The 25,888-nt window shown below is 39.5% G+C and overlaps 1 protein-coding gene across 1 annotated transcript in view; it reads left to right on the forward strand.

The window, feature by feature from the left end:
• Positions 1–275: 275 nt before the first annotated feature.
• The window catches only part of Smchd1 (structural maintenance of chromosomes flexible hinge domain containing 1), a 127,963-nt gene continuing 102,350 nt past the window's right edge, over positions 276–25,888 (forward strand). The window contains exons 1-5 of the mRNA XM_063231901.1: positions 276–784; positions 19,107–19,182; positions 20,370–20,531; positions 24,813–24,895; positions 25,755–25,885. Of these exons, the coding sequence (XP_063087971.1) occupies positions 614–784; positions 19,107–19,182; positions 20,370–20,531; positions 24,813–24,895; positions 25,755–25,885 (623 nt within the window). The 5' untranslated portion in view covers positions 276–613. The remainder of the gene's footprint in view (positions 785–19,106; positions 19,183–20,369; positions 20,532–24,812; positions 24,896–25,754; positions 25,886–25,888) is intronic.

Genomic DNA, 25,888 nt, shown 5'->3' on the forward strand with positions numbered 1-25,888 from the left:
AGGCCGCGCTCGAAGCTTCCAGGAGCCACACGGCCAAGCTCCACTCGAGGAATCCTGAGGAGATGCTAAGACAAAGCGCGACCTCGGGAGACGTTCCCGCCACACGCCCTCCCGCCTGGCCTCGGCACACGCCCACTAGTGCGCACGCGCCCGCCCGGGGTCTGCGCTTCCCTCCTAATCCGGGCTCGCTGGGGCGGGGCTTTGTCGCTCGAGGCCACGCCCTCCCCGCAGGGCCCGCCGGCTTGGCTCCGCCTCTCGCGCGCACCCGCTCTTCTTCCTGCGCCACACGGCTGGAGGCTGCGGAGGGGCCCTGCTGCCCGGTGGCGCGGCTAGGCTCGCGTGGACGGCGGCGGCGGCGGCGGGGGCGGGCGCGGGCCCGTAAGGAGCGCGCCACGCGTCTCCTCCTCTGCGGAAGTGACGTGGTGCCCGAGCCCGAGCGCATTTGAATCGGTTCCCGGGTGATCGCGCGCCCGCGGCTGAGGGGGTGCCGCCGCGCGCTGGGCCGAGGCCTCCAGGCGCCCAGGAACTCAGGCGGAGGGCGCCGCGCCGAGGCCGCGCCGCGGGACTGAGGCGGCGGACGCCGGCGCCGCTGTCTGTGCGCCTTTCCTCCAATATGGCAGCTGCCGGCGGTGGGCCCGGCGGGGCCGAGGCGGGGACGGCGAGCGATGGCCCCCGGACGGTGTACTTGTATGACCGGCGCGGGAAGGAGTCGGAGCTCGGGGACCGGGCGCTGCAGGTCGCCGAGCGCGCAGGCTTCGCGGGCTTCCGCGCCTCCGTGTGTCAGGTAAGGCCGGGCGCCCAGGGGTGGGGGGGCGGCGGGGACCCTGGACGCGCGCGGGGCCATAAAGCTGTCACCGGCCTCTGCGGTGCGCGCGGGGTCTGATCGCGGCCCAGCAGATCACCTGGGTGGGGGATGCTCGGTGTGCATCTCTAGTAAACTTTAAGAGAAAGAAAGAAAAAGTGGCTAGAAAGAAAAGTACTCGCTGGCTCCGTGGCGGACTCGCGGTGGGCGCAGCTGTGAGGTTCCTGGACCAGACTCACCCCCGAGTCACGGTTTGACGCTGATCGCTCTCGAGGCGCGCCCTGGCGGGGTGCTCAGGCTGCAGACGCGTGTCCAACCTGGCCTCGCAGGTGGAGCTACCCTGGGAGTTCCTGAACCAACCCGACAGGTGTCCCCGGGTAGTCAGCCCTGTAACAGCAAAAGCCGTGCGTACCTACTGCGTTAGTTCACTTCAGAGCCTATGACCGTGTGAAGTAGTACTTTATAGCCAGCAGGTTGGTATTGTTGCCTGAGCTTTTTAAGGAACGCGGTCATGCCCTGAATGAATCACATATTGCACTTTTTAAAGCTATAAACAGCACTTAGCTTCCAAGGAAAGCGAACTTTGAAGCAGTGTTTCGCCTTGAGTAGACTGATGGTTTTACAGCCATCCTAAGGACACAGCTCTCTACAGTTGCTGACCTAGTTGAAATTAAGATCGGTAGAATGGAAAGGATTTGAGGGCAAGGACTGTGTTGTTCACGGTTGTATTGCCAGTGTCTAGAACTGTTCTTGACATACTGTAAATGCCTACGGCAGTGTAGCTGATCAATGAAGACAAAACCTATGTAAACAGTGTTTCCTGTTCCTTGAATCTGTGATACCATTGTGTTGGAAAGTAAGTAGTTATTTTGGTTGAATGTATTGCGAGCCCTTGTTGAAAAATATCTGCATGTTAAGAACGTGGCAGCAGAGAGGAAAAGTTTAATCTTTTACTCACTGGGAAAGTTAACTATAACCATTGTTAGCACTTGGTGTATCTTTGCAGCCTTCACACACCGTGCTATCATTATGTCTTTTGCACTAAATAGTGCCAGAAGGGTCTGCTTTAATGCAGATCTTAATAAATATTAGAAGTGAATATAATATTTGATGCTACTTTCAATGTTGTGATTTCAGGTGATGTTATGGTGAACATTTTTTTAATACAGTCTTTTGCATCTTTTTTATTATTTGCAATAAAGGGGATTGACTCCAGGGCCTTCACGCTGAACTACATACCCAGGTCTTATTATTATTATTACTACTGTATTTTTTTAGTGATAGTGACTCATAGTGTCTCTAAATTGCTCAGGCTGGCTCTGATTTACCATCCTCCTGCCTCAGCCTCCCAGAGTATTGGAATTAAAGGCATATGTCACTATGCCCAGCTTATTGTTTCTTTAGAAATACAAATTTCCTGTATCAATGTCAGGAACATTTGATAAGTGTTTTTTGCGGTTGATATTAGCCAAAAGAAGTAATCAGTGGTGTACATTTTTCAGTTGCTTTCAAAGATGTTGTGCTAATTTAGTCTCCCTCTAGAAAAAAAATGTTTCTCCCTTTTTTCCCATGAGATGTCTGAGTAACTCTCTTAGGTAGATGGGAAAGTATTATTAGCTATTTCTTACAGAAATGAAAATTCAGTCTTGGAGATGGCAGGGTCACCTAAGTCACATAGTAAAAGATTATTATTCAAACCCAGAACCTCTCTGTTCTTGACATTATAGTCTGCCTCCAGTGAGGCTCTTTGCTGTAGGGAACAGATAAAAAGAACAAAGTCTGAGACTAGAACTAACCGATTTCAAGACTAGTTATGCTGCAGTAAATATTCGAGACAGTGTAGTGAGGATTAATGTAAATCTAGACCTATATAGGAAAGGAAACAAATATATGTGAACATATGGGTAATCAATTTTAATCTAAAAATTTTAACAGTTCAACATTTTGTGCTGGAGATTGAAACCAGCGTCTCACAGGTACTGAGCAGGCTTTTTACCACTGAGCTACATCCCCAACCTCTAGTTGAAATTGACAAGTAAAAATGATACATATTTATTGAAAATTTATGTATTTGTGGTTCCATGATGCTTTAATACGTATAAATAGTGAAATAGTTGAGTCAAACTAACATGTGTCATACTTATTTTTTGTGTTGAGGACACTTAAAATTTACTCTTAACAATTTTCAAATGTGTAAAATATTGTTGTTAACTACAGTTGCCATGATGTACAGCGGCTTTCTTGAACTTTTCATTCTAACTGAAATTTCATGTCCTTTAACCAGCATCTTCTCTTCCCGCCTTTTTCCCCGCTTCACCTGTTCATCTTTGGTTCCCACCATTTTACTCTTTGTTTCTGAGTCTCTTCCCACCCGATGACCTGTGAGTAAGATCGTGTGGTTATTGTGTTATGTGCTGCCTTATTTCACTAAACATAAGAAGGTCTTGCAGGGTCATCCATGTTGTCCCAAATAATAGGATTTCCTTTTTTTTTTTTTGAGGGCCATTGATCTGCTGACTATATTACATGTTGAAGGAACATATAATAAAAAATTCAGAAAAAGCTGCAGAAGGGGATCCTTCTGCACCCCATATCCTAATACTTATCATTGTGATTGGATCAGAACAGGGCTCAGAGCAAGGATTTCATTTTTTCAGGCTGAGTGGTGCTCTTCTGTGCATGGAAACCACATTTTCCTTGTCCAGTCCTTTGGACATAGGTTGATTCTGTGTCATCACTGTTGTGAATAATGAGTGTGGGAATGCCAGTATCACCAATATGTAATTTCATTTTCTTTGGCCATATACTCAATGTGGTTGCTAGATTTGTGAGATTCTTTTCTTTCTTTCTTTCTTTTTTTTTTTTTTTTGTTGTTGTCTTGAGGATCAAACTAATGACATCTTCCTAGCCAGGCAGGCACTTGTACCACTGAGCTAAACCTCTGGCCTTCTTTCTTTCTTTCTTTCTTTTTGTAGTGTTTTTTTTTTTTTTTTTGGTTTGTTTTTTGAGACAGGGTCTCACTCTAGTTCAGGCTGGCCTTGAACTCATGGGCAATCCTTGTGCCTTACCTTCCCAAGTGCTGAGATTATAGGCATGCACCACATGTCTGGCTAGATGTGTTTTTTAAGGAAGTTTCTTACTGCTTTCCATAATAGCTATACAAATTTATATCCCATCAACAATACTGTATACCAGGATTCCCTTTTTTCCACATCCTTACATGCAAATCTTTCTGTGTTTTTTTGTAATTGGCATTTTGGCTGTTGTGAGGTAATATTTTATTTTAATTTGCATTTCCCTGCTAATTAGTGACATTGAGTGTTTTTTTCAAACTGTGAGTTGAGCATTTGTAATATGCAAATCTGAGGTCCAAATGCTCCAACCAGTGAAACTTTTTTTTTTTTTTAAAGAATGTCCCTTAGTTTAGATTTGGATTAGATGCACATTTGACACTTTTTTTCCCCCCTTTTTATCGGTACTGGGGATTGAACTCATGACTGCCTATTTGCAAGGCAGGTGCTTATGCCGCTGAGCTAAATCCCCAGCCCCTATTGAAATTTTTTAATGGTGACATGATACCACCAATGGAAGTTCCATACCCCGAATTTTTTCATGCACATAATTATTAAAAATGTCCATAGACTGTATGTATGTTGTGAAACGTAAAGGGTTTTGTGTTTAGAGTTGGAACTCATCCCCAAGCTACTTCAGTACATGCAGATACTACAGAATCTGGAAAAAGCTCAAAATTCAGGTCATTCTTGGTTCCAGGCACTTGGAATAAGATTATTTGTATATGATTTGAGAAATGTCTTTTCAGGTCCTTTGCCCACTCTTTAATTGGGTTGTTTCCTTAACTGTTGTATTTTTTTTTTTAAATACTGTATATTGTTTAGGGCAAGAGTTTTAACTAGTTGGCTTATAACTGTTAGATGAATTAATGTCTTTAAAAAATACTTGTGGTAGCTTTTAACTGTATAGTATGTTAAAAGTAACAGAAGTTGAAAAGGAAAGTAGATAATAGAATAGTAAGAATAGACCTAAGAAAGGTTAATAATTGGAGCTTATCAGAAACTACTTCACATTATTATTATAAAGTCAGTTTTGAATTCCTAGTGTTTAAAACAAAGAAAGAAATATAATTAATACCTGACTTATAATGCCCTTTCAAACAAGGGAGCCAGGCGTGGTGACACATGCCTATAAGTTATAACACTCTCAGAGGTGGAGGCAGGAGGGTCACCATGAGTTTGAGGCCGGTTTCAGCCTGAACTACACAGCGAAACCTGGCTTAGCAGACAAACAAAAGCAAGGGAGAGCAGTGCAGGCCATTTTAGCCACTGACCACCCAAATTTTGTAGCAATTTCTTACTCAGGTTTAGGGTAGGTATTCCTGCTCTCTGGGTGACACAGGACTGCAGCTGTCAGATACAGTGGCACAGCGCCAGTCACCTAGGCCAGTTTGCAGGATTCCAGAGGCCATACAGTTGGAATTGTGACTGACTGGCTCTGTGGATGATTGCTTTGGTGCGGGATGGAATTTGGCCTCCTGCACGGGAACATGCAAACTACCCCTGAGCCACACCCTTAGCCAGCAGATGAATGGGATGTGTTCCCATTTATGACTGCAAGTTAGCTTTCTGTAAATACTTCTTAGATTTGACTTTCGAGAGAAATTATATTGCAGGTAGTTTGAAGCTGATCTAAGGGTATATGGGGTGAGTGTTTTGTATTTCCAATTAAAGACATTCATAAGCTTTAAAAACTAACCTAGAAAAAGGCAAGATTTTTTTTTGTCTTTTTGAGACAGGGTCTCTCTGTGTAGCTCAGGCTGTCCTTGAATTCATTGTGTAATCCAGGCTGGCCTCCAACCCATAGCGATCCTCCTACCTCAGCCTCCTGGTAATAGGATTGTAGGTGTACCACACCCAGCTAGGCAAGATTGTCCTTATAAAAAATCTACAATCAAAACTCCCCATAGAGTACCATACTGCTTTTATAAGCTGAACAACAGAGGAGTATATCTATATTCTAAGTCAAAGTAGTACAAATAAATGAAAAGGTTTGCCTTTAAGATAGATTTTAGGCCAGAAACATGGAGAGAGGATATGATGTCTTGAATAGAAGCCTAATGACTAATGTAAAAATATTTAATTTAAATCTCTCAAATACAGCTATAAGATACTTAGAAAAACAATGAATTAACTTTTATAGTTATAGATGAAGCAAGAGAAGCAAAATAGCTTACATGTTTAATGAATAACTATGCAATATTAAGTAGAACGCGTGACTTTTAAGCACAACTCTGCTGCAGTGTAGGAAAGCTCCAGCTGTCCCTGATTAGGCTTATTTGACTTCGGGTCAGTGTTGTGATGGTACGAAAGTGATAAGCATTCAGCAGAAACCAGACTTTGAGTTCTGATTTTTTTCTAGGCCAGCAGTAATACCATTTTTCACTTTTAATACAGTATTCATAAACTCTGTGAGCTATTCAATACTTTATTTTTGAAGTATTGGGAGTTGAATCCCAGGCCTTATACTTGCCAGGTAAGTGCTCTATTTCTTTCTTTCTTTTTTTTTTTTTTGTCTTTTCCTTTTTATCGGTACCAGGGATCGAGCTCACGACTGCCTGCTTGCAAGGCAGGCGCTTATGCCACTGAGCTAAATCCCCAGCCCCAAGTGCTCTATTTCTAAGCTACATCTCCGTTATTATTTGCCCAAGCTGCCCAGGCTTTTCTTGAGCTTGTGATTCTCCCGTCTCAGCCTGTCAGAGCACTGGAATTACAGATGTGGTACTGTGTTTGTCTCAGTACTTTATTTTAAAATGTGCCTATGTTAAGATGATTTTGCTCAGCCATAGACTATTGCTAACCCAATTATGCTGAAGATTGCAAGTTTTTGAATTTTTGCATGAAATTCTTGTGTATTACCTAGAAAAATCCATAGAAAAAAGAATTTACAGAGAAAAAATTTTACGTTGTTGTTGTTGTTGTTATGAGTGTTCCTAAAGTGGAACACTAGGGATAAAAGGAGTAAGGTAGGCAGGCCTAGGCTATGCTATGTTCAGTGGGTGGGGTAGTATATGAAGTGTGTTTTAATCTCTGGGTTTATTGGAAGTAATTCCATTATAGTGGAACATTTGAATAGTTTTGAATAGTTGGGTAAAATCAGATCAGGATAATAGCACAGTTGTGAATGTTTAAAGAAGAAAGAAGTTGTTGGGGTCCCTATCTTGAAGATATATGGAACACTGGTGTGGTGGCATGTATGAGTAAGCCAAGCACTTGGGAGGCTGAGACAAAGCAAGCCTAGGTACACAGTAAGACCTTATCTCAGAAATAAATCACAGATAAAGGTGTATTGATTGAAGGTATTTATGTAATGAATGACAAGCTAGGTGAACTATACTAGTAATTTTCCTAGAACAGTGTCCAAGGAAACTTAAAAATAATAGATTCGGGTTCTTGTTGCTTTGCTGTCTTCTGCCACCTTGAAGTGTTGCCCTGTGTCATGCTACCCTGCCTTGGAGCCAACTGATTGTGGACTGAAATTTCCACAAACTTGTCTCCTTATGTAGTTTATAGTGCCTTGAACTCACTGTATACCCTAAGCTGGCTTAGAACTCTCGGTGATCCGCCTGCTTTGGCCTTTCAAGTGCTGGAATTACACTCCTGACAGGATTTGCAAATGAAGCTTTCTGATGCTGTTGTACTACTTTGGTAGGGTTTTTGTGACAGAGTCCCACACCACGAGTCACTTGAAGAGGGGACTCTCTCACGAGTAGCCAACACCAGCTGGGAGAAACAGCCAGCTAAGCCCCTGCATGCAAGCTGACCGCCATTGGGACTCTTCCACCAGGTAGCCAGTGCAAACCAGGAGAACCAGCCAGCCACACCTTGCAGAAGCCGCCAGTGTCTCAAGAAGCTAGGCCTGCATCCCACCGCCTCCTGGGGAACCCGGGTTAGGAAAAACAAGGTGCCTAACACATCTCCTACACTGTGGAAGTGTATGCCATGTGGGAAGCACCTGGGGCCTCACAACCCACTCAGCTGGAGGAAGCAAGGAAAACGTCAAGAGGAAGGAGCAAAAGGCAGTCTTTGGCCTCCAGCACAAAGAGAACGAGTCCAAGAGACATCGATATGAAAGAAAGCGAAAGTCACACCTAAAATTAGTGGGATGATAGCAACTGAAGTAAAGAAACTGTTTCATGAGGCTGTAAAAGAAATGAGTAGTATCTCACATAAAAGAAGAAATTACAGGCAACCCGCTCTGGACCCCTCTGTCTCTCGCTCAGACAGAAACTTTCAGTAGTTATTTCTGCCCTTAACCTCCATTGTTCCTAAAATTTGTTCTTTGATTTTAGAGAACACGAACTTGTACTGGGCATATAGTAGTTGGGGAATGAAATTCCCCTGTATCAACAACACCCTGTAAAATGGTTCTTCCACATCTAAAGCAAGTTAATCAGTAACTTCTGGTGAGGAGAGTATTTCTAAAAGAAGTATTGGAAAATAACATCAAGTTTTCTCCCTTTGGTCAATTTGAACATTAATGCTTTTAGAAAAGAAAAAATTCGAACAAAGAGCACGTGGCTTTGGAGTGGAATCTGCTTACCACCATGAGCGGCCACAGTAAAGGTCGAAAGTCCCCTGATGCCAAAAGCTGGGACAAAGCCTGAGCCCGCACTGCTCCCGTAGATGCCTCACATGACCTGGATCCACCACGGTTCCAGAGCCTGGGGAAGACACCCAGGTGGCACGGGGAAAGCCTGGCACGGGCGGGGGTGGCTCTAAGGTGGCTGCTCGGGGAAGTCCTGCAGCCTAAGGTCGAGAACTGCCCTGGGCCTGTGGCCTTGTGCGCAAGGCTTGGGCCATGGGGGAACCCGGCCCAGGCAGGGCTGTATCTTTCTCAGGGGGCCTGGCCACAGATGCCATCTTCATGGGAACTGTGGGAACAATTCAGTGGCTGTAAGACAATGCAAAGCAAAATAATTCAAGAATGATAGGTGTCAGTGAAAAAGCAGAAGTCAACACAAATGACATAAAGAGATTATTTACGGAAGTAATAGCAGAGAACTTCAAGTGTGGGAAAAGGACCTGACATATAGATAAGTGAGACATGTAGAATTCCAACTAGCCATAACCAAAATAAATCCATACCCTGACATATAATAAGACCCCAGAAGTGTGGCACAAGAACAGAATATTAAAGGTTGTTTGAGAAAAGAAACAGATCACCTATAAAGGAAAACCCATCAAGAATCACAGCAGAATTCTCAACACAAACCTTCAAGTCAAGAAGAGCTTGTAGTGAGGTATTTCAAGTCCTGAAAGAAAACAACTTCCAACCTAGATTGATGTGCCCTGCAAAACTATCTTTCATAATTGATGAAGAAACAAGATACTTCCATGACAAAGAACAACTGAAGGAATTCAAGACCACAAAACCAAGCCTACAAAGAGTGCTAAAGGATATTCTGGAGAGAGATAAAGATGACCATGGCTCCAGGAACAGCAGCAGAATGGGATTGCCAAGCAGGGCAGACAATTGAACGGAGGGGAAAAGTAGGGAGTCAAAAGTAGGAAAAAAGCATGGCAGAGATGAACAGGTCCATATTGATTGTAACCATTTTTGTAGCAGGCCTCAATTCACCAATAAAAAGAAACACAGGCAGAGTGTATCAAGAAACAAGATCCATCAATAGATGGTATACAAGAAACACATTAACTTGAAAGGCACTTCATAGATTGAAAGTCAAAGGAAAGAAAACAGTGCTCCATGAGACAGGGAACCAGAAAAAGAGACAACTTGCCTATCAACCACAGAATGAATGAAAAAGATATAGCATTTTTATACAGTGGAAAGCTGCTCAGCTATAAAAAGGAATAATCATGAGGCTTTTGTTGGTAAATGGATGCACTTTGTGATCATGCTTTTGGGTGAAATGGTTTGCATTCATATAGGTAAACATCATGTTGTCTCCCTAGTATAAAAAAAAAATTGAAGGAGTTAGTGGGATCCAAAATGTACGGTAGATAGTGTGAAAGTGAAAAGGGAAGAAATATCTAAAAAGGGAAAGTGGTAGCCACTGTTAATTCCCTGTTATTTTGTTTTAGAATCCTATATCATTTATATTGTTTTGTTTTGATTGATTTTATTCTGTTCTGTTTTATTTGATTGTATTAGGTCTGATGATATGGGCAACTATTTTGGTACCAGGGATTGAACTCACAATCTTGCGCTTGCAGGCAGGCACTTACACCGCTGAGCTAATTCCCCAGCCCTAGGTAGCTATTTTGAAGATAACAAGCGGCATTATGGTAGCCATTGTTGATTTCCTGTTATCTTATTTTGAAACTCTGTATTATTTTCACTGTTTTGTTTTGAATGGTTTTCTTCTATTTTATTTGGTTTGATTTTAGTGTGTCTGATGGGTGCATTTATTTTGAAAATAAAAAGAGGCATCATGGCAGTCACTGTTGATTTCTTATCTTGTTTTGAAGTCCTGTATTACTCTCACTGAGTTTTTTTTTTTTTTATTGCTTTTTTGTTTTATTTTGTTTGGTTTTATTCTCATTTTTAACAAAGAAAAAACATAATAGCTTTATGGGGAGATTGCATGAGATAATTAGATACACTTTTCATTTGCACATCAATTTTAAATCATTTTTTGGTGGTTTTCCAGTAACTATAAAAGCATATTTTGTCTTGCATGGTGCATAAATGCATGATCTAATAATTGGGACATTGTGGAATTTATTAAATGGCAGTAATTAACTTAAAAACAAATAGCCATGTAGGGTAGTATATACTTGTGATCACAACTCCGGGAGCGTGATCACAAGTTTGAGCCCACCCTGGGCAATTTTGCGAGAATTTGTCTCAAAAAAAAAAAAAAAAAAAGTAAAAAAGGCTGGGAATATAGCTCAATGTGAAGACCAACAAACAAGCAAGCAAACAAACCAACAAAACTAACTGCTCCATTTGTATAGAAACTTATTATGTATTTGTAAGATCAACCATGGCAGTGATTCAAGTTGTAATCCCAGCTATTTAGGAAGCCAAGGCAGGAGAATCAAAAGATTGTGGCCAACCTGGGCAACAAAGGGGTGAGGCTACTCCAACCCCTCCTTCCCAAATCTGTAAGATCAATTTCTATGTTTGCTAAACAAATAAAATCTTATTCCCATTTAATTTGTATCCAAGGCTTCATTTCCCTAGGGTAGAATTGCTTAAGATACAAGTAAATGTTTATTGAAGTATGCCCCATTGTTTTCTAATATGGTTGTACTGTACTAATTTTTAGTCTTGTCAGAAATCTATAGGCTTCTAGTTCCTTTATGGAAGTCTATGCTTTAAAGGGATCAGAATTTAAAATTTTATCTGCCTGATGGGATGATATCAGGTTATTTTAATGTCTCTGAAAACTAGCAAGGTAGTGCAGCTTTTTGTGTTTTTAGGCTTTGCCTTTGTGGCTTTCAAGATTTGTCTTTTCAGAAATCTTTTCCTACCTTTTCAAAATTATTTCTCTATGTTGTCTTCATCCTCTGTTTTGGTTTGTGTCTGGATGTCCCCCCAAAACCTCATGGACTTTTAGATGGGGCTTTTTCAGGGGCAGCTGACCCTGTTGAGTGTGTGATGGATTTATAGTGCATTGTGGGATTAAGGGTATTAGGATTAAGTGTGAGTGAGTGCTGGATCCATCCCTTGATTCAGTTGGCACTGCCATAATCTCAAAAGTCTGGATAAAATAAAAGGGGCAGGAAGAGGCTTGGTTTTCTCCTCCTCTCTCTTCCACTGCCATGAACTGTTGCTCCGCTGCCATGCCATGTTGCCTTAAGGCCAGCCAGTCACAGACTGAAACCTCCACAAAGGGTGAGCTAAATAAACCTTTCCTTCTGTAACTTTGGGTGTTGAGTATTTAGTCTCAGCAACAGGAGAAAAGTAACTAAGATATTCTCTTCTTCCCCTTCACCTCCTTAATGCTTAGCAGGCACTCTGCTACTGAGCTGTATCCCCAGTACAGCTATCTTTGAGATAAGCTTACTCATTTGCTTAGGCTGACCAAAAATTTGAGATTCTTCTGCCTCACATTCTGAGAGGTGGGATTACAGGTGTGCACTACCACCACACTTGGCCTATCTGTGCTCCTTTATAGTGTCACTTAGCTTGTTTTAGTTCCATATGTGTGTGTGTGTGTGGTTGTGTGTATGGAACCAAGAGTTAACTTGTTTTTTAATTTTAAAGGCAATAAAACAGAACATTAAAATGAAACAAAACAGGGATAGTAAAGGGGGAAATCCACAATGTTACTATATTGCATATTGTTATCCTCTAAGTAGTTACTCAGGCTTGCACAGTCAATCAAACAACACAAATGTCGGGTTGCTTTCCTGTTTATTATCATCTCAGTCTGTGTCATGTCTCAGTCTGTGTCAGTCCGTGCATGCTTACAGGTGTGGAGGGCAGGAGGGCACAGGCAGCTTCCTTACTAGTTCTCTCAGGGCACCAGGGCCACTGCCATCAGTGCCGACACATGGGGGCCTCTGTGGCTTCTTTATTGTTTCTCCTCTGCCAGCCAGCCCCCGCCAGCATGTGAGAGGCTACACTGCTTCCTTTTGGTTTCTCCCCAGAAGTTACCTTTAAAGATGTGGTTAGATTTAGGTTCAGTTTCTTTGGGGTCTAGAGACAGAGTACTTTGTAGGTAGCACTAGTACTTCTTATAAAATCACATTAGGAAGCACATAACATATGGATCTTTTAACTCGCCTGTTCACATGGATTGTTCCTTAATAAAATTTTCATTTAATAGTTCATCTGCTGATGCTGATAATTCTGATTGACATTTTTTCTGTATTTATGAGCTAAAATTCTTTTTTTCTTTTAAATTTTATTTAAAGAAAGACTAAACAAAACAGAAAATGGGTAGAAATAATACATACTTTCAAAGAAAGTAAGAAATCACTAGTTGATACTTACATATTGTCCTCTTACAAATAATTTATTCAAGATACAAAAGTGGAGCATATAAAGTGGGGATTCAGACAGCGAGACTGCAACCATTTCTATTCAACTATCCAACAAAAACTTAGTAATATGGTTATCAATCCTATACACATAAACATACATGCAGTTATCTATATCTTCAATTCTATTGAGATCAAACAAATCAAAGCAGGCTAATATCACTCTGAACAAAGAATAATACTATTTCTGGGTTTCACATTATGACACTCCAGGATCAGCACTGGGTACTTTAGTGTCTCTTTTTCTTCAAAGTATTTGTTCATTTCATCATGTGTCATAAGATCAGTTCTCATAACCTGTTTATAGGTTCTATGCATGCATGAGTCTTAACATGTATTTCTATCCTTTCTATATTAGAGGGAGGAACAAAACAAAGCAAGATAAAACAAAACATATTCCTATAAGCACATGAAATAAAAAAGACATATAAAACCACTGTACAAGGGGTTCTACCATGGTTACTGTGTTGTCTCTTGTTATCTTCAGGAGAATTGGCTCTATCATCAGATATAGTATAATTGAATATATCAGTACATAACAGTATTAATAAAAACATATCTTTGTATATAGTATAAAACTTCAAAAACAGGTAGTAATCAAACCAGAATGGGTAACGTAGTGAGTCTTGTCATCTTCAGTGTAATTGTCTATAATTCCAGACTTGATACTATCAATCATAACAGTTTTGAATAAAATCTGTTGATACTAAACAACAATCAAACAAACCAGATTTAACTAAGATCAGTCATGATAAACCAGTATAACTTATACAGGGCTCCAAATTAAGTTAATAGGAAATTAAAGATGATTACTGTGCTATATCCTGATGTTTTGGGGATAGCTGTCTGTGCCCTCAAATCTAATGCAAGTAGACAAACTGGGACAGAATAAAATCTATCTAAGCGGAGTGGTATGAATAATACGGGTTTTAATTCTTGGTACACTTTTAACAATATCTTCTGCTGTCTTTTAAGACCATTCCTCCGCCTTTCACTTCCCCAGGGTGCACTGTGAATTTTTGGGTCTCACCTAGACCCTCGGTTTTAAATTGGAGGGGGCCACCTGCTATTTACCAGTGGTTCCCAATCTTCTCCCTCCTGATCTCTAATTATATTCCTTTACCTATTAAAGCCTGTCTTCCCAACCTATCCACAAATACTAGTCTAGTTGCCCCTATTACTCTCTGGTTCCCTGTCACATAGAGCATTGTTTTCTCGTATTTGATTTTCAGTCCATGTACCCTTTTTCATGTTAATTGTATTTCCTATAAAGAGCATCTCTTTGGACCCTACCTCCTGATCTATTCTACCTATGATTCTCTTTTTTTAAAATTTAGTGTATCAAGGCCATCTATATTAGAGATTATAACCAACCTTCTCTGCCTCATTTCTGTTACACTTTGTTTGCCATTAGATGTCTGCTTGTCTTCTTCATTCTACTTTCTGCTCCATTTAGAGCCACACCCAGGCATATAATAATCAAGATCCCAGAAATTCAATATAAGAACAGAATATTAAAAGCTGTTAAAGACAAGAAACAGATCACCTATAAAGGAAGGCCCATCAGAATTACGTCAGACTTCTTGACACAAACCATGAAGTCAAGAAGAGCCTGGAGTGAAATATTCCAAGCCCTGAAAGAAAATAACCTCCATCCCAGATTGATATACCCTGCTCAACTGTCTCTAGAAATTAATGGAGAAACAAGATGCTTCCAAGACAAAGAGGAACTTGAGAAATTCGCAAATACTAGTCCAACTCTACAGAGAATACTGCAGGGCATTCTAGAGAGAGAGAAAAGTACTAGGATTCCAGGAGCTAGAATTCTTAGGCTACTGATTGCCTCATCAGTTTTAGCTATGTGGTTTTCCTGAAATACACTTGGTACAGGAAAAACAGGATAGGTAATTTTACTCTTTAAATTTGTCAGTATTCAGTATCTTTGTTAATTCCTGGAATAACCAAAAGAGTGTCAGTATTGAAGATCTGTATTGTGATCAGTATTGGTCTAGTTTTTCTCCAGTGGGATGTTTGGTTTAGATTCGATAGCTTGTACCTGAAGGAGAAGCCTCTCCTGACTAAAAGTGGGAATATTATTTCATTTTAGGAGACAGAAACCTTTGTCCTTTTAAGTGAGAGTATTTTTTTTTTTAATTTTTTTTTTTAAATTTTATTTAAGGAGAAAAGGAAAAAAAAAAAGCAGGGAAAGGGTACAAGTTATACAGATTTACAGAAAAAAAATGAACAGTAGGAAATCACTAGTTAATGGATTACATATTGTCATCTTAGAAATAATTGTTCAAGTCACAAAATTAAAGCTTGTAAAGTGGACATTCCATCAACGATATTGCAAACAGTTCTGTTCATTGATCCAATAAAACTCTGTGATATCATTTTCTATCTTATACACTTAAATATACACGCAGTTATATAGTTTGGAGCACTTTCTTTTCCTCTCTTTTGTACCATGACTATTACACATTTTGGGTTTCATTGCTCCCACGGTTCTTATTACTTTTTTGGAAGAGAGTAAAACCAAATGTGACATAACAGAACAGAATCGGTCAAGTCAAAAGGGTGGACATAATAGATAATGTAAAAACATAATACAAGGTGATCAACAATGGTTACCATAATGCCTCCCGCTATCTCTAATAGAATTGCCTATATCGTTAGTTATAATACAATTGAACAAAACAGTAAAGAATAAAACCAACAAAACCAAAACATTGGAGACATTGTAGGTCTTCAAAAGTAGATAAAAGTCAACAAGAATGGGCGTCATAATGAATCTCATTATCTTCACAGCTGATGCCTAAACTTTCGAACCTGATACTATCCAGCAAAACAGAATAGGGGAACATCAGTTAAAAACCAGATGGTGAGAGTAATACAGGGCTTTAAATCAAAGTAATGAAAAGTCAAAGTGGGTTACTATAATATATCCTGCTATTTTTTTCCTTTAACTAAAAGGATAAAGATAAAAAAGTAAATAATGGAGTGGAGATTGAGATAAAAGAGGGCATAACAACGAAACAGCGCAGATCAAAACATAACCATTTAAGCAGAATAGTGTTTCACCACCAGATAATTCTAACCTAAAAGTAGTTACTATATTGTCTTTTTTTGAAATCCTTGAGTACAACTTCGTATACTGTAGCATTAAGTATATCAAAACGATGTGAAACCATTCAAGAGAATGACAGCATTACAGAGTATTTAGAATTGACTAACAGAAAATGAATAATGGTTTCTGTATAATCTCCTTGTCTTTACAAGGTTTTTGCTTATACTATCGTACATAATAAAATCCAGTAAGATACAACCTATTTAGACCATTGGAGACAGAAGGACAAAAGCTAGATGAGACTTCAAAACAAGATGATACTAAATCAGTATTACCTATTAAGATGTCATTTTCTCCAAAATAGCTATTCCTATCATCCAATCTTCTCTGCCTCATTTCTGTTGAGCTCTTTTTCTGTCAGTAGCTGTCAGTTTGTCTTCTTTATTTTGTTCTCTGCTCCATTCGTTGTGGCCTCTCTGCCATTATTTCTGGATTCTTTGTATTTTTCTTTTTTTAGAATATCCTGCAATACTCTCTGTAGAGTTGAATTGGTGGTTGCAAATTCCCCCAGTTCCTCTTTATCCTGGAAGCACCTTGTTTTTCCATCAATTTCCAGGGACAGTTGTGCAGGATATCTCAATCTTGGCTGGAGATTATTATCTTTCAAAGCTTGAATTATTTCCCCCCATGCTCTTCGTGATTTGATGGTTTGTGCCGAGAAATCTGCTGTAATTCTGATGGGTGTTCCCTTGTAAGTGGTCTGTTTCTTGTCTCTGACAGCTTTTAATATTCTGTTCTTGTATTGAATTTCTGGAATTTTTATTATTATATGCCTGGGTGTTGGTCTGTTTGGGTTGTAGGTAGCTGGGGTCCTGTATGCCTCATACATCTGAGTATCTTTACCTTTTGCTAAATTAGGAAAATTCTCCTGGATTATTTCTGTGAGTAGCTTTTGTAGTTCACTTGTTTGTGTCCCTACTTCTTCTTTTATGTTCTTAATCCTTAAGTTATGGATCCTCTTATCATCTTCTTGTCTTTGTATTATTGCTGTTTGTTTCTTTGTTATTTTTAAGAAGTTTTTCATTTCATTCTCCCATATTACAAGTCTGCCCTCCAGTTCAGATAGTCTGTCCTTAGTTTCTTTCAAGCTGTTATGCCAGTCTTCTATAGACTTCTTGGTATCTTGGTAGTCCCTTTGAACCTGCTTCACGTATTCTATGGTTTCTCTGTTTTCTCCATCAAACAATTCTCCCCTTTTTTTCTGTTCTTCCATTCCACCGCCTGTTTTTTCTTGGGTGGTACTTAGCATTTCTCTAACTATTCTGCATACTTCTAGCTTCAGGTCGTTGATAACTTCATTCCTGAATTGGTCTATGAGGCTCTCTATATGGTGCCTTATGTATATTGGTGCGGTGTCTGCTATTGCCTGTTTCTCAGAATTGGGGGCCGAGGAGCCTTTCTTGTTGCTGCCTCTTCCCATGCTGCCTCTTCTTCTCTGTTCCTTATATATGCAAGCTTATATAAGAGGCCCAGCTTGTCTCCCAGTCAGCCACAGCCTGATCGAATTGTGCCAGTTAGGTGTTCCCGCTCACCGCTGCGCACCAGGGAGTTGCGGACCAGGCAGCCTACGCGGGAGTCGCCCCTCTGGGCCACCGTCAGGCTCTGGGATCTGGGTTGGGACAGCCTACCAGGTCCGCCGGCAGCGTCACGCAGGCCAGGCACTTTTCACCAATCCCGCCCAAGAGGGGGATGTGAGGCTGGAGTCGCCACCGCGCCCTGCTCCCGCAGGACTGCTCGGGCCCAGAAAGTCCTCCGCTGGAGTCAAACTGTGGTAGAGTGTCAGTTTCTCTCACTCACCTCACCACAAGTCAGTGCACGCCTCCCTGCCGTTCGCAGATTGCTGTTCTCAGAGCTTCTGCGTGTCTCTCTCCTTGCTGAGCCACTGTAAAGGCAGCCAGCCGCCGCGCGGCGGGAAACCCAAATAGCGGCTTACAGTGGCGCGGGGTCCAGCTCCACACCGAGGCTTTTCTGTTCCTGTTTTAGCACCAGGACTGCATTCCAAGTTGGTTTCTCTCAGCCCAGTTCGTTCCTGAGTCAGCAGAGCATATCTCCACCTGTTTATGTCTCCTTAGTCCGCACCATTCCTGGCTTCTGAGCCGAGTCTTTCAGAGAGCCTCCGGTAGTTGCTGTTATCTGTCCGCCATGTTCTCCCGGAAGTTAAGTGAGAGTATTAATAACTTACTTTTCCTGCTCTCATTTCTTAACGTGTTCATTGATCATTTTTATTTTTTCCTTTTAATTAATTACTTACTGTTTTGCACTTCCTACTAATCTTTGCCAACTTTTCATCATCATCTTTTTTGGTTGTGGAGACAGGTCTTGCGGTATAGTTTAGGCTGAAGTCACTATGTAGCCCAGGCTAGTCTAAATTCTAGGTGAACCTGCTTCAGACGCCCAGATGTGAGGTTCAAGACCAGCACACTCAGTGGATCAACCTTGATTTTTATTGCTTGCAGTTTTTCTCTGTAATTCATAATTTTTGAAAGATGTATTTAATATATATTTTAATCAGTATATTTTTGTAGTAGTGATTACACTCACCATTGTAATTTATAATTTGCTTTAATGTTTTAAAGTTAATCTTTTGAAAGGAATTATAGTAGATGTAAAGTTTCTTTACTATAGATATTCCTGATAACCTGGCTATTCTTAGTGCTATACAGTATTATCATTTTTTCTTCTGTTTTGTTTTTGCATATGCTAATATCTATTCTATATGAAATAAATGTTATACATCACAGTGGTATGAAATAGCATGTCTTTATCTTTTTTTTTTTTTTTTTTTTTTTTCTTTTTCCTTTTTATCGGTACCAGGGATCGAACTCACGACTGCTTGCTTGCAAGGCAGGTGCTTATGCCGCTGAGCTAAATCCCCAGCCCCCGCATGTGTTTATCTTGCTGGGCCCTGCTAATGTTAAAATCCTTTAAAAACTTGAAAATCACTAGTGTTCTGGGTGATGGATAGTAGGAAAAAATCTTGTTAAATAGTTTATATAGCTTTTGTTGTCTCTGGAGAAGTAGAATTTAAAAATACTGAATTATGTATTTCCTTAACAAATAAGTTTAGTAATTTTCAGGGTTATAATGCACTGTATTTTTAGATTTTTGGAAATTTGTATAATAATTGCATTTATTGTCTTACTTTGGACAGACACTTGGCATTTCACCTGAAGAAAAGTTTGTTATTACTACAACAAACAGGAAAGAAATTACTTGTGATAATTTTGGTAAGTAAACAGCGCTATTAAGCTAGTGGTTTTTCATTTCATATGTAATTATAGAGCAGTAACTTGTTACATAGATGTATATCTAGAAGTATTGATGATGATTAGTTTGGTGGGATAAGTTAAGAAACTGGTTTTATGTACATAATTAGCCAAGAAATTATATTTTTCAAGTATAATTATAGAAAAAAAGTTATCACTGTTAGGGCTGCAGATGAGAACTAAACACCTACCACACGCCTTCTGTTTGGTTTTTAACAAGTAGATTCTCTTAGCTGACTTGGATTCTCCCATTATCTTTTTTTTCTTCCCATTGCAGTAGTTTCTAGAACTGCTAGTTTTTCATGCCTTATTCTTTGCTTAACTGTAAGCTATTTGTCTCTGCTCATGTTAGTACCATTCTAATGCAGACCCTCATCTGATTTCTTATGATAGCTTGACTTATTAACAATTGAGTGTTTCATCTGGGTGAGGTAGTACATATGTCTAATCCCAGCTATTTTGAGGGTAAGGCAAGAGAATTGAAAGTTTGATGCCAGCCCAGGCAATTGAACAAGACCCTTTCTCAAAATAACATTTTAAAGGGTTGGTTATATGCTAAGTGGTAGAGCTCTTGGCTATCACAAGGCTCTGGGTTTAATCCATGGTACTACAAAAATAAAATAAAATAAAAATAGGAAGTGTTGCCATCCTTACTCCATTTGGGTTAAGAAAATGCAACTGAATTTCTAGATCCAATGTTGGAGAGTTTGCCTCTACTGTTGTTAAAGATATTTCATTGATTGTCGAGAGCCACCGAACTGGAGATCCACCACACATTTGGGGCTAGAGCAAGACCAGCCCTGAGAACATGGAGTGCCAGAGGCCTCAGTGTTCCTGCTGTTACGTGTAACATAGACAGCTCTGACAATGTTTTGCTTTCAGTGTTCTCAGTGAAACAGTTGGCCCCGTTGTGCACTTCCCCCCTTTTTACTGTGAATAAAGATGCAGGTCAGAGCGGTCAGGTCCCACCCAGTCCCAGCTTTCCTTTTATTATGTGTCTGGTTTTTTCTTAATCTCCTGTCGCCCCCTCTCAGAACCCTGCTGACTGCATGGGTCCCTGTAATAGGTAAGATTTGTGTATTCAAAGTTGCAAATTCATTGTGCTTCTGATGCTCATTTCCACTTGAAATTTTAATTCACGATTACAGATGAAACTGTTAAAGATGGAGTGACTCTGTACCTGCTGCAGTCCATCAATCAGCTGCTGCTCTCAGCTACAAAAGAACGAATTGACTTCCTACCTCACTATGACACACTGGTTAAGAGTGGCATGTATGAATATTATGCAAGTGAAGGACAGAATCCTTTGCGTAAGTATTGCAGTCATAGTTTTATCTTATGCTCCTTTGTCCCCAGTCACATGTCCCATTCCTTAACATTTTAGAAATCTTCTCTGTTTTTTAAAAAATTGTCTTCTTGTTTTATAATAGTGGTGCTTGAACCCAGGGCTAGGCAAGTCCTATACCTCTGAGCTGCATTCAGTTATCAGAAAGAGACCATGACCACTCACTTTGAGCATCTTTTCTCAACTTTATTATAGTATACTTTTTTTTTTTTTTAACTGAAATCATATTCAGAGTAAAACTATTTTTCCTTTAAAGCTAGCCTACTGGTAGAACTCACTTCTTTTGAACACTCAAAAGATCTCGTACCTGTGTGTGTTCCCATCTCATGTATATTTTGTCTCCTGACTTGTTCTTCCTTGCCTCCTATAAACTTCTCCCAGTTACAAAAGAAATTGTTTGTTTGGTTTTTGTTTGTTTGTTTTTGTCTTTTTGAGGCAGGTGCTATGAAGTTCAGGCTGGTCTTGAACTCACAATGTAGCCCAGGCTGTCCTCAAATTCTGTCGTCCACCTCCTGCTTCAGCCTCCTGAATGCTGGAATTACAGATGTATACCACCACACCCAGCTACAGAACTGATTTTTACTTCGCATTTTATTTTGTTTTTTGAGATAGTGTCTCACTTTGTAGCCAGGCTGGTCTTGAACTTGTGATCTTCCTATTCCAATCTCTAAAGTGCTGGCATTGGTATGTGTCACCAAACCCAGCTACCTTGCAAATTTTGATGCTTGATTAATTAACTAGTTTTTATAGTACTGGGGTGATACTCATGGACTTCCATACACTGGGCAAGTGCTTCTAGCAATGCACCCCCAGCTCCTGCTTTGCAAATTTATGTAACTGAATTGTACAAGTAAGTTTGTGCTGGTTTCTTCATATTTTTCTCATTTTCTTCTACCTTTACTACTTGCTTTTTTCTGTCTTACATTAGACCAGAGGTGGTGAACCTGTGGCATTTGTGCTGCTTATCATTGAAAGCTGGTAAAAGTTTTGCCATTACCAATACGATCTTTATAAAGAAACTGATTTTACCTGGTCCCTTTTCTGGACACTGGTAGGGTGCCTAATGCAGTAATACTTAAATGTTCATTAAACACTGTTTTTATTAAAACTTTTTTTCTCAGTTGGGTATGTGGCACATGCATATGATTCTAACACTTGGAGGTCAAGACAGGAAGATTGCAAATTTGAATCTAGCATGGACAACTTAGTCACTTACAATACCTTGTCTAAAAATAAAATAAGTTTAAAAGGCTGGGAGCGTAGCTCAGTGTGAAGGCTCTGGATTCAATCCCCAGGGCTGAAAAAGAAATTTTATTATATGTGCATTATTTCTCATTTTTAGGAAATTATAAGTAAATAAATACATACATATGTACTTACATATACATGTACAACATAAAATGTACACATAACTCTACCACTCATGAACACTTTGGATCATTTCATATTATTTGATTTTTTAAAATGGTTTTATATGTTGCATGCTTCTTTAACCTACTTTTTGTGTGAAAATAAAATTAACATCTTTATGTGCCTATAATGTGATTTATTTGAACAGTCTTCTGTTAGATAATAAACTTGAAGTAGCTCAAGGTTTGGTCTTCATTCCTTTATCCTCTCTCATATCCAATCCAGTTAGATTTGGTGATCAGTCTTATGGCTCTAAATGGCATCTTTATAAATGATTCTCAAGTGGTCATTTTTAGTTAAATATTGGAAATACTGCAGTTACAGCTTATCTTCTGAATTCCATTTTTAAAAAATTGTTTGTAGTGCTAGGGATTGAACCCAGCACCTTATATGTAAGCACCTTATAGGCAAGCACTTTGCACCATATGCTGTGCTGCATGAGTGTTAGGTCTGTCTCCTCAGTTGCCCATGTGGCACCTGAACTAGGACATTAATATGGGAACCCTAAATCCTATACTACACACTTTTCCCCATCTGAATTGATCATTATTTTGTCTTCCATAGCCCCTAGTTGCTCAGGTCAAAAATCATTTTCCACCATTTTTATTGCTCCCACTTGGTCTGAGGCAGCAGGGTATCACATAGATTACATAGTGGCCTCTTAACTGGTGTCCCCGTCTTTGTCTCTGTGTCTCTTTCTCTCTCTCTCTCTCTCTCTCTCTCTCTCTCTCTCTCTCTCTCTCTCTGTCTCTCTCTCTCTCTCTCTCTCTCAATCTTTATGCATATCAAGTTTAAGTAGGCAGGTTGTGCTGTCATGGTGAAAGTATTTCATTTTAATATTTATTAAAAACTTATGATATAGGGGCCAGGGGTTTAGCTCAACAGTGTAAGTGCCTGCTTGGCAAATACAAGATTGTGAGTTTGATCCCTGGTACCAAAAACAAAAAACAAAAAAAACCTTTGGTATAGTGTAATTACTTAACTTCCAGATTTGTTGTATCAATTTTTACTCCTACAGTCATGTAAGCAGAGAATCTTACTTTTTAAACTCTTGCTTTGGTTTCAGTGACTTTATAGTACATTCCTTGATCTTTTTCTCCTTCTGTTTCCCTGCTTCTTGTTCTTGACTATGTGGTAGCTGTTTCTTCACATTTCCATGATCTTTTCTTTCATACTTTTCCTCTTGGGAGAGAGATCCGACTTTTAACTATGACGTCTCTATCAACGAAGCATTGAGCTTTATCTTAGCTGTCTGCAGTCTTTTAATTAAGGGTGGTTCTGCTCCAGCTCCTTGTATACAACCCTTAATTCACTGAACTTGATTTGGTGTTACAACATTAAATCTAAAACTGAATTTTCCTTTTATGGGAAATATGATCATTTATTTAGTCTTCTAGAGGCAAGAGTTCAAAGATGCTATGTTTATATTTTCTTTCAACTAAGTTTTGTGTTTCCTACATTATCTTTTTTTTCTTTCATTTTCTGGAGTGCCTGCCCTTAACCAGAATATGTATTTGATTCATGGTAACTTTATTGTAATTGGTTTATAAACACAGTCTAAATGTTCAAAGTGATTGCAAGTACTTGCTACAATAATACTATGTGGATTAATTATAACTTTAGTTGGGTTACACATTTATAGAATTAAGAGGTACACTTTATGTTTTCTTTTTTCTTTTTTTTTTTTTTTTGTCTTTTTCCTTTTTATCAGTACCGGGGATTGAACTCACGACTGCCTGCTTGCAAGGCAGGCACTTATGCCGCTGAGCTAAATCTCCAGCCCTATGTTTTCTTTTTGACATAAGGGAATAAAAGTGGGAAGTAGTTTAAGTAGTGATCTTGAAGAAAGGAGAATATAAGTTCATACTGAGCCACTGATAAATTGAAATTGTTATTTATTTATTTGGAGACAGAGTTTTGCTATATAGTTCAGGATAGCTTTGAAATCACCGTGTAGCCCAGGCTGAGCTTCCCAGTGCTGGGATTATAGGCATGTGCCGTGACACCCAGCAATAAACTGAATATTAAATTCATAGTGTGGTAGGGAATCAGTAGGACTTGTGTTAGTTACAAAGACATGTTCTGCCATTTTACAAGCTCCTCTTCTTCAAAATGCTTTCTAGAGTAGCACATCACTTTCAGTTATATATTTGCATGTATGTCTAAGTGTACTTAGTTTGATTTGTGCATAAGGTAATTACATACAACAGATTACTGTTGGAGTCTCTGGTTATGGTCTTCTGTTCGTCTCATATCTTTATGTTTTTATACTTGGGACCAGGAATCCTGGCTGACTGACTAATACTGTCTAGTGCCATAGAATTACTAGTCGATGACTGCATTCTTATAATGGCTGTGATTGGTGATGCTGTGTTGTATGTTGTATTGTAACAGAAAATGCCTCCCCTCTGCTTACCCCTGCCCAGCCAGTATACTTTAGTTTCTTAGTTGCCTAGGGTAGTAATTCCTATTACAGTTCTAGTTGTTTCTATCTCCTAGAAACGGGTGGTCACTGATACATAGATGGTCACTGTATGCATACTGTAAAAACCAAAGGTAGCCAAGTACCCCTGTACTTGCCCTTTGCAACCCTATAAAAACCTCCATTTCTGATCCTGATCAGTGCCCATGGATGTAAAATAAATCTGCCTCTAAATCCTGGGTGTTGTTTTGAGGTTTCTGTATTATCGTTAGGGTAATACTTTAATTCTAGTTATTTGAAAAATAAAGAGTGCTGGCTTTAAGGTACTTAAGAGTTTGAGGTACTTTGAGCTTTTTTATATGAAGTATTTGGGAGGGAAAAGTTAAGCAGTAATGTTTTCTCAATCTCTTCCAGCATTTGCTCTTGCGGAATTAATTGACAATTCATTGTCTGCAACTTCTCGTAATGTTGGTATTAGAAGAATACAGATCAAATTGGTAAGAAAATAATACATAAGGAATTTTAATTTTTCTAATACTAATTAAATAGAGAAAAATTAGGAAAGACATGGAAAGTAGAAATAATTGTCTGCTGTCTCTTACTCTGTTGTTAAATTTTTTTACTGATCCTCTCCTCCACCCCAGTATTCAGGGTTGAAACCAGGGTATCTCACTGAGCTATGTCTGAGTTCTGGTGGGTTTTTTGTTGTGTTTTTTAATTTTGAGATTGGCTTCTGCTAAGTTGCCTAGGCTAGGCTCAAACTTGTTGTCTTCCTGTGTTAGCTTCCTACAGTGCTGAGATTATAGGTGCACACCACCACACCTGGCTTGGCAGGTTCTTTTTTCTGTACATATGAGTATACATGCATGTGTATATTTTGTTTTTGGGATCTTCTACTTAAGTGTACATTGTACACATTTAATATGCAAACATTTTGCAGTGTTACACTTTTTTTTCTGGTGTCAGTAATTGAGCTCAGAGCTTTGTGCTTGCCGGGCTATGCTCCATTTTTGCAGAGTGGTTTATTGGCTATAAGTTACATATTTAGTCTTACATTACAGACATTGTTTTTGTTTTGACATTAGAAGCAGTGCTAAAATGATGCATATTGTTTGTATGACTGTACACATCTGATTATTTTCTGAGTTCTGAGGAATGGAATTTCTGATGTAAGTGATGAAGCAGTCTAAGGATGAGTAGGTAGACCTTCATGAAGTGTCTTTCAGCAAGTTGTATGATTTTGTGCTAGTATCAGCAATGTATGCATGATCCTGTTGAATTGTTTTTTTTCATATTTGACTTTTCATGTTTGAAATACTGATTTTTTCTGTCTTTTGAATTTATTTTTTTCCATAGCTTTTTGATGAAGCACAAGGAAAACCTGCAGTTGCAGTGATGGATAATGGAAGAGGAATGACCTCTAAACAGCTTAACAACTGGGCTGTGTATAGGTTGTCAAAATTTACAAGGCAAGGTGACTTTGAAAGGTT

This window comes from Cavia porcellus, unplaced genomic scaffold (assembly GCF_034190915.1).
Source record: "Cavia porcellus strain 051 isolate PalLab524CR breed Dunkin Hartley unplaced genomic scaffold, mCavPor4.1 scaffold_20, whole genome shotgun sequence".
In the NCBI taxonomy this organism is placed as follows: Eukaryota; Metazoa; Chordata; class Mammalia; order Rodentia; family Caviidae; genus Cavia; species Cavia porcellus.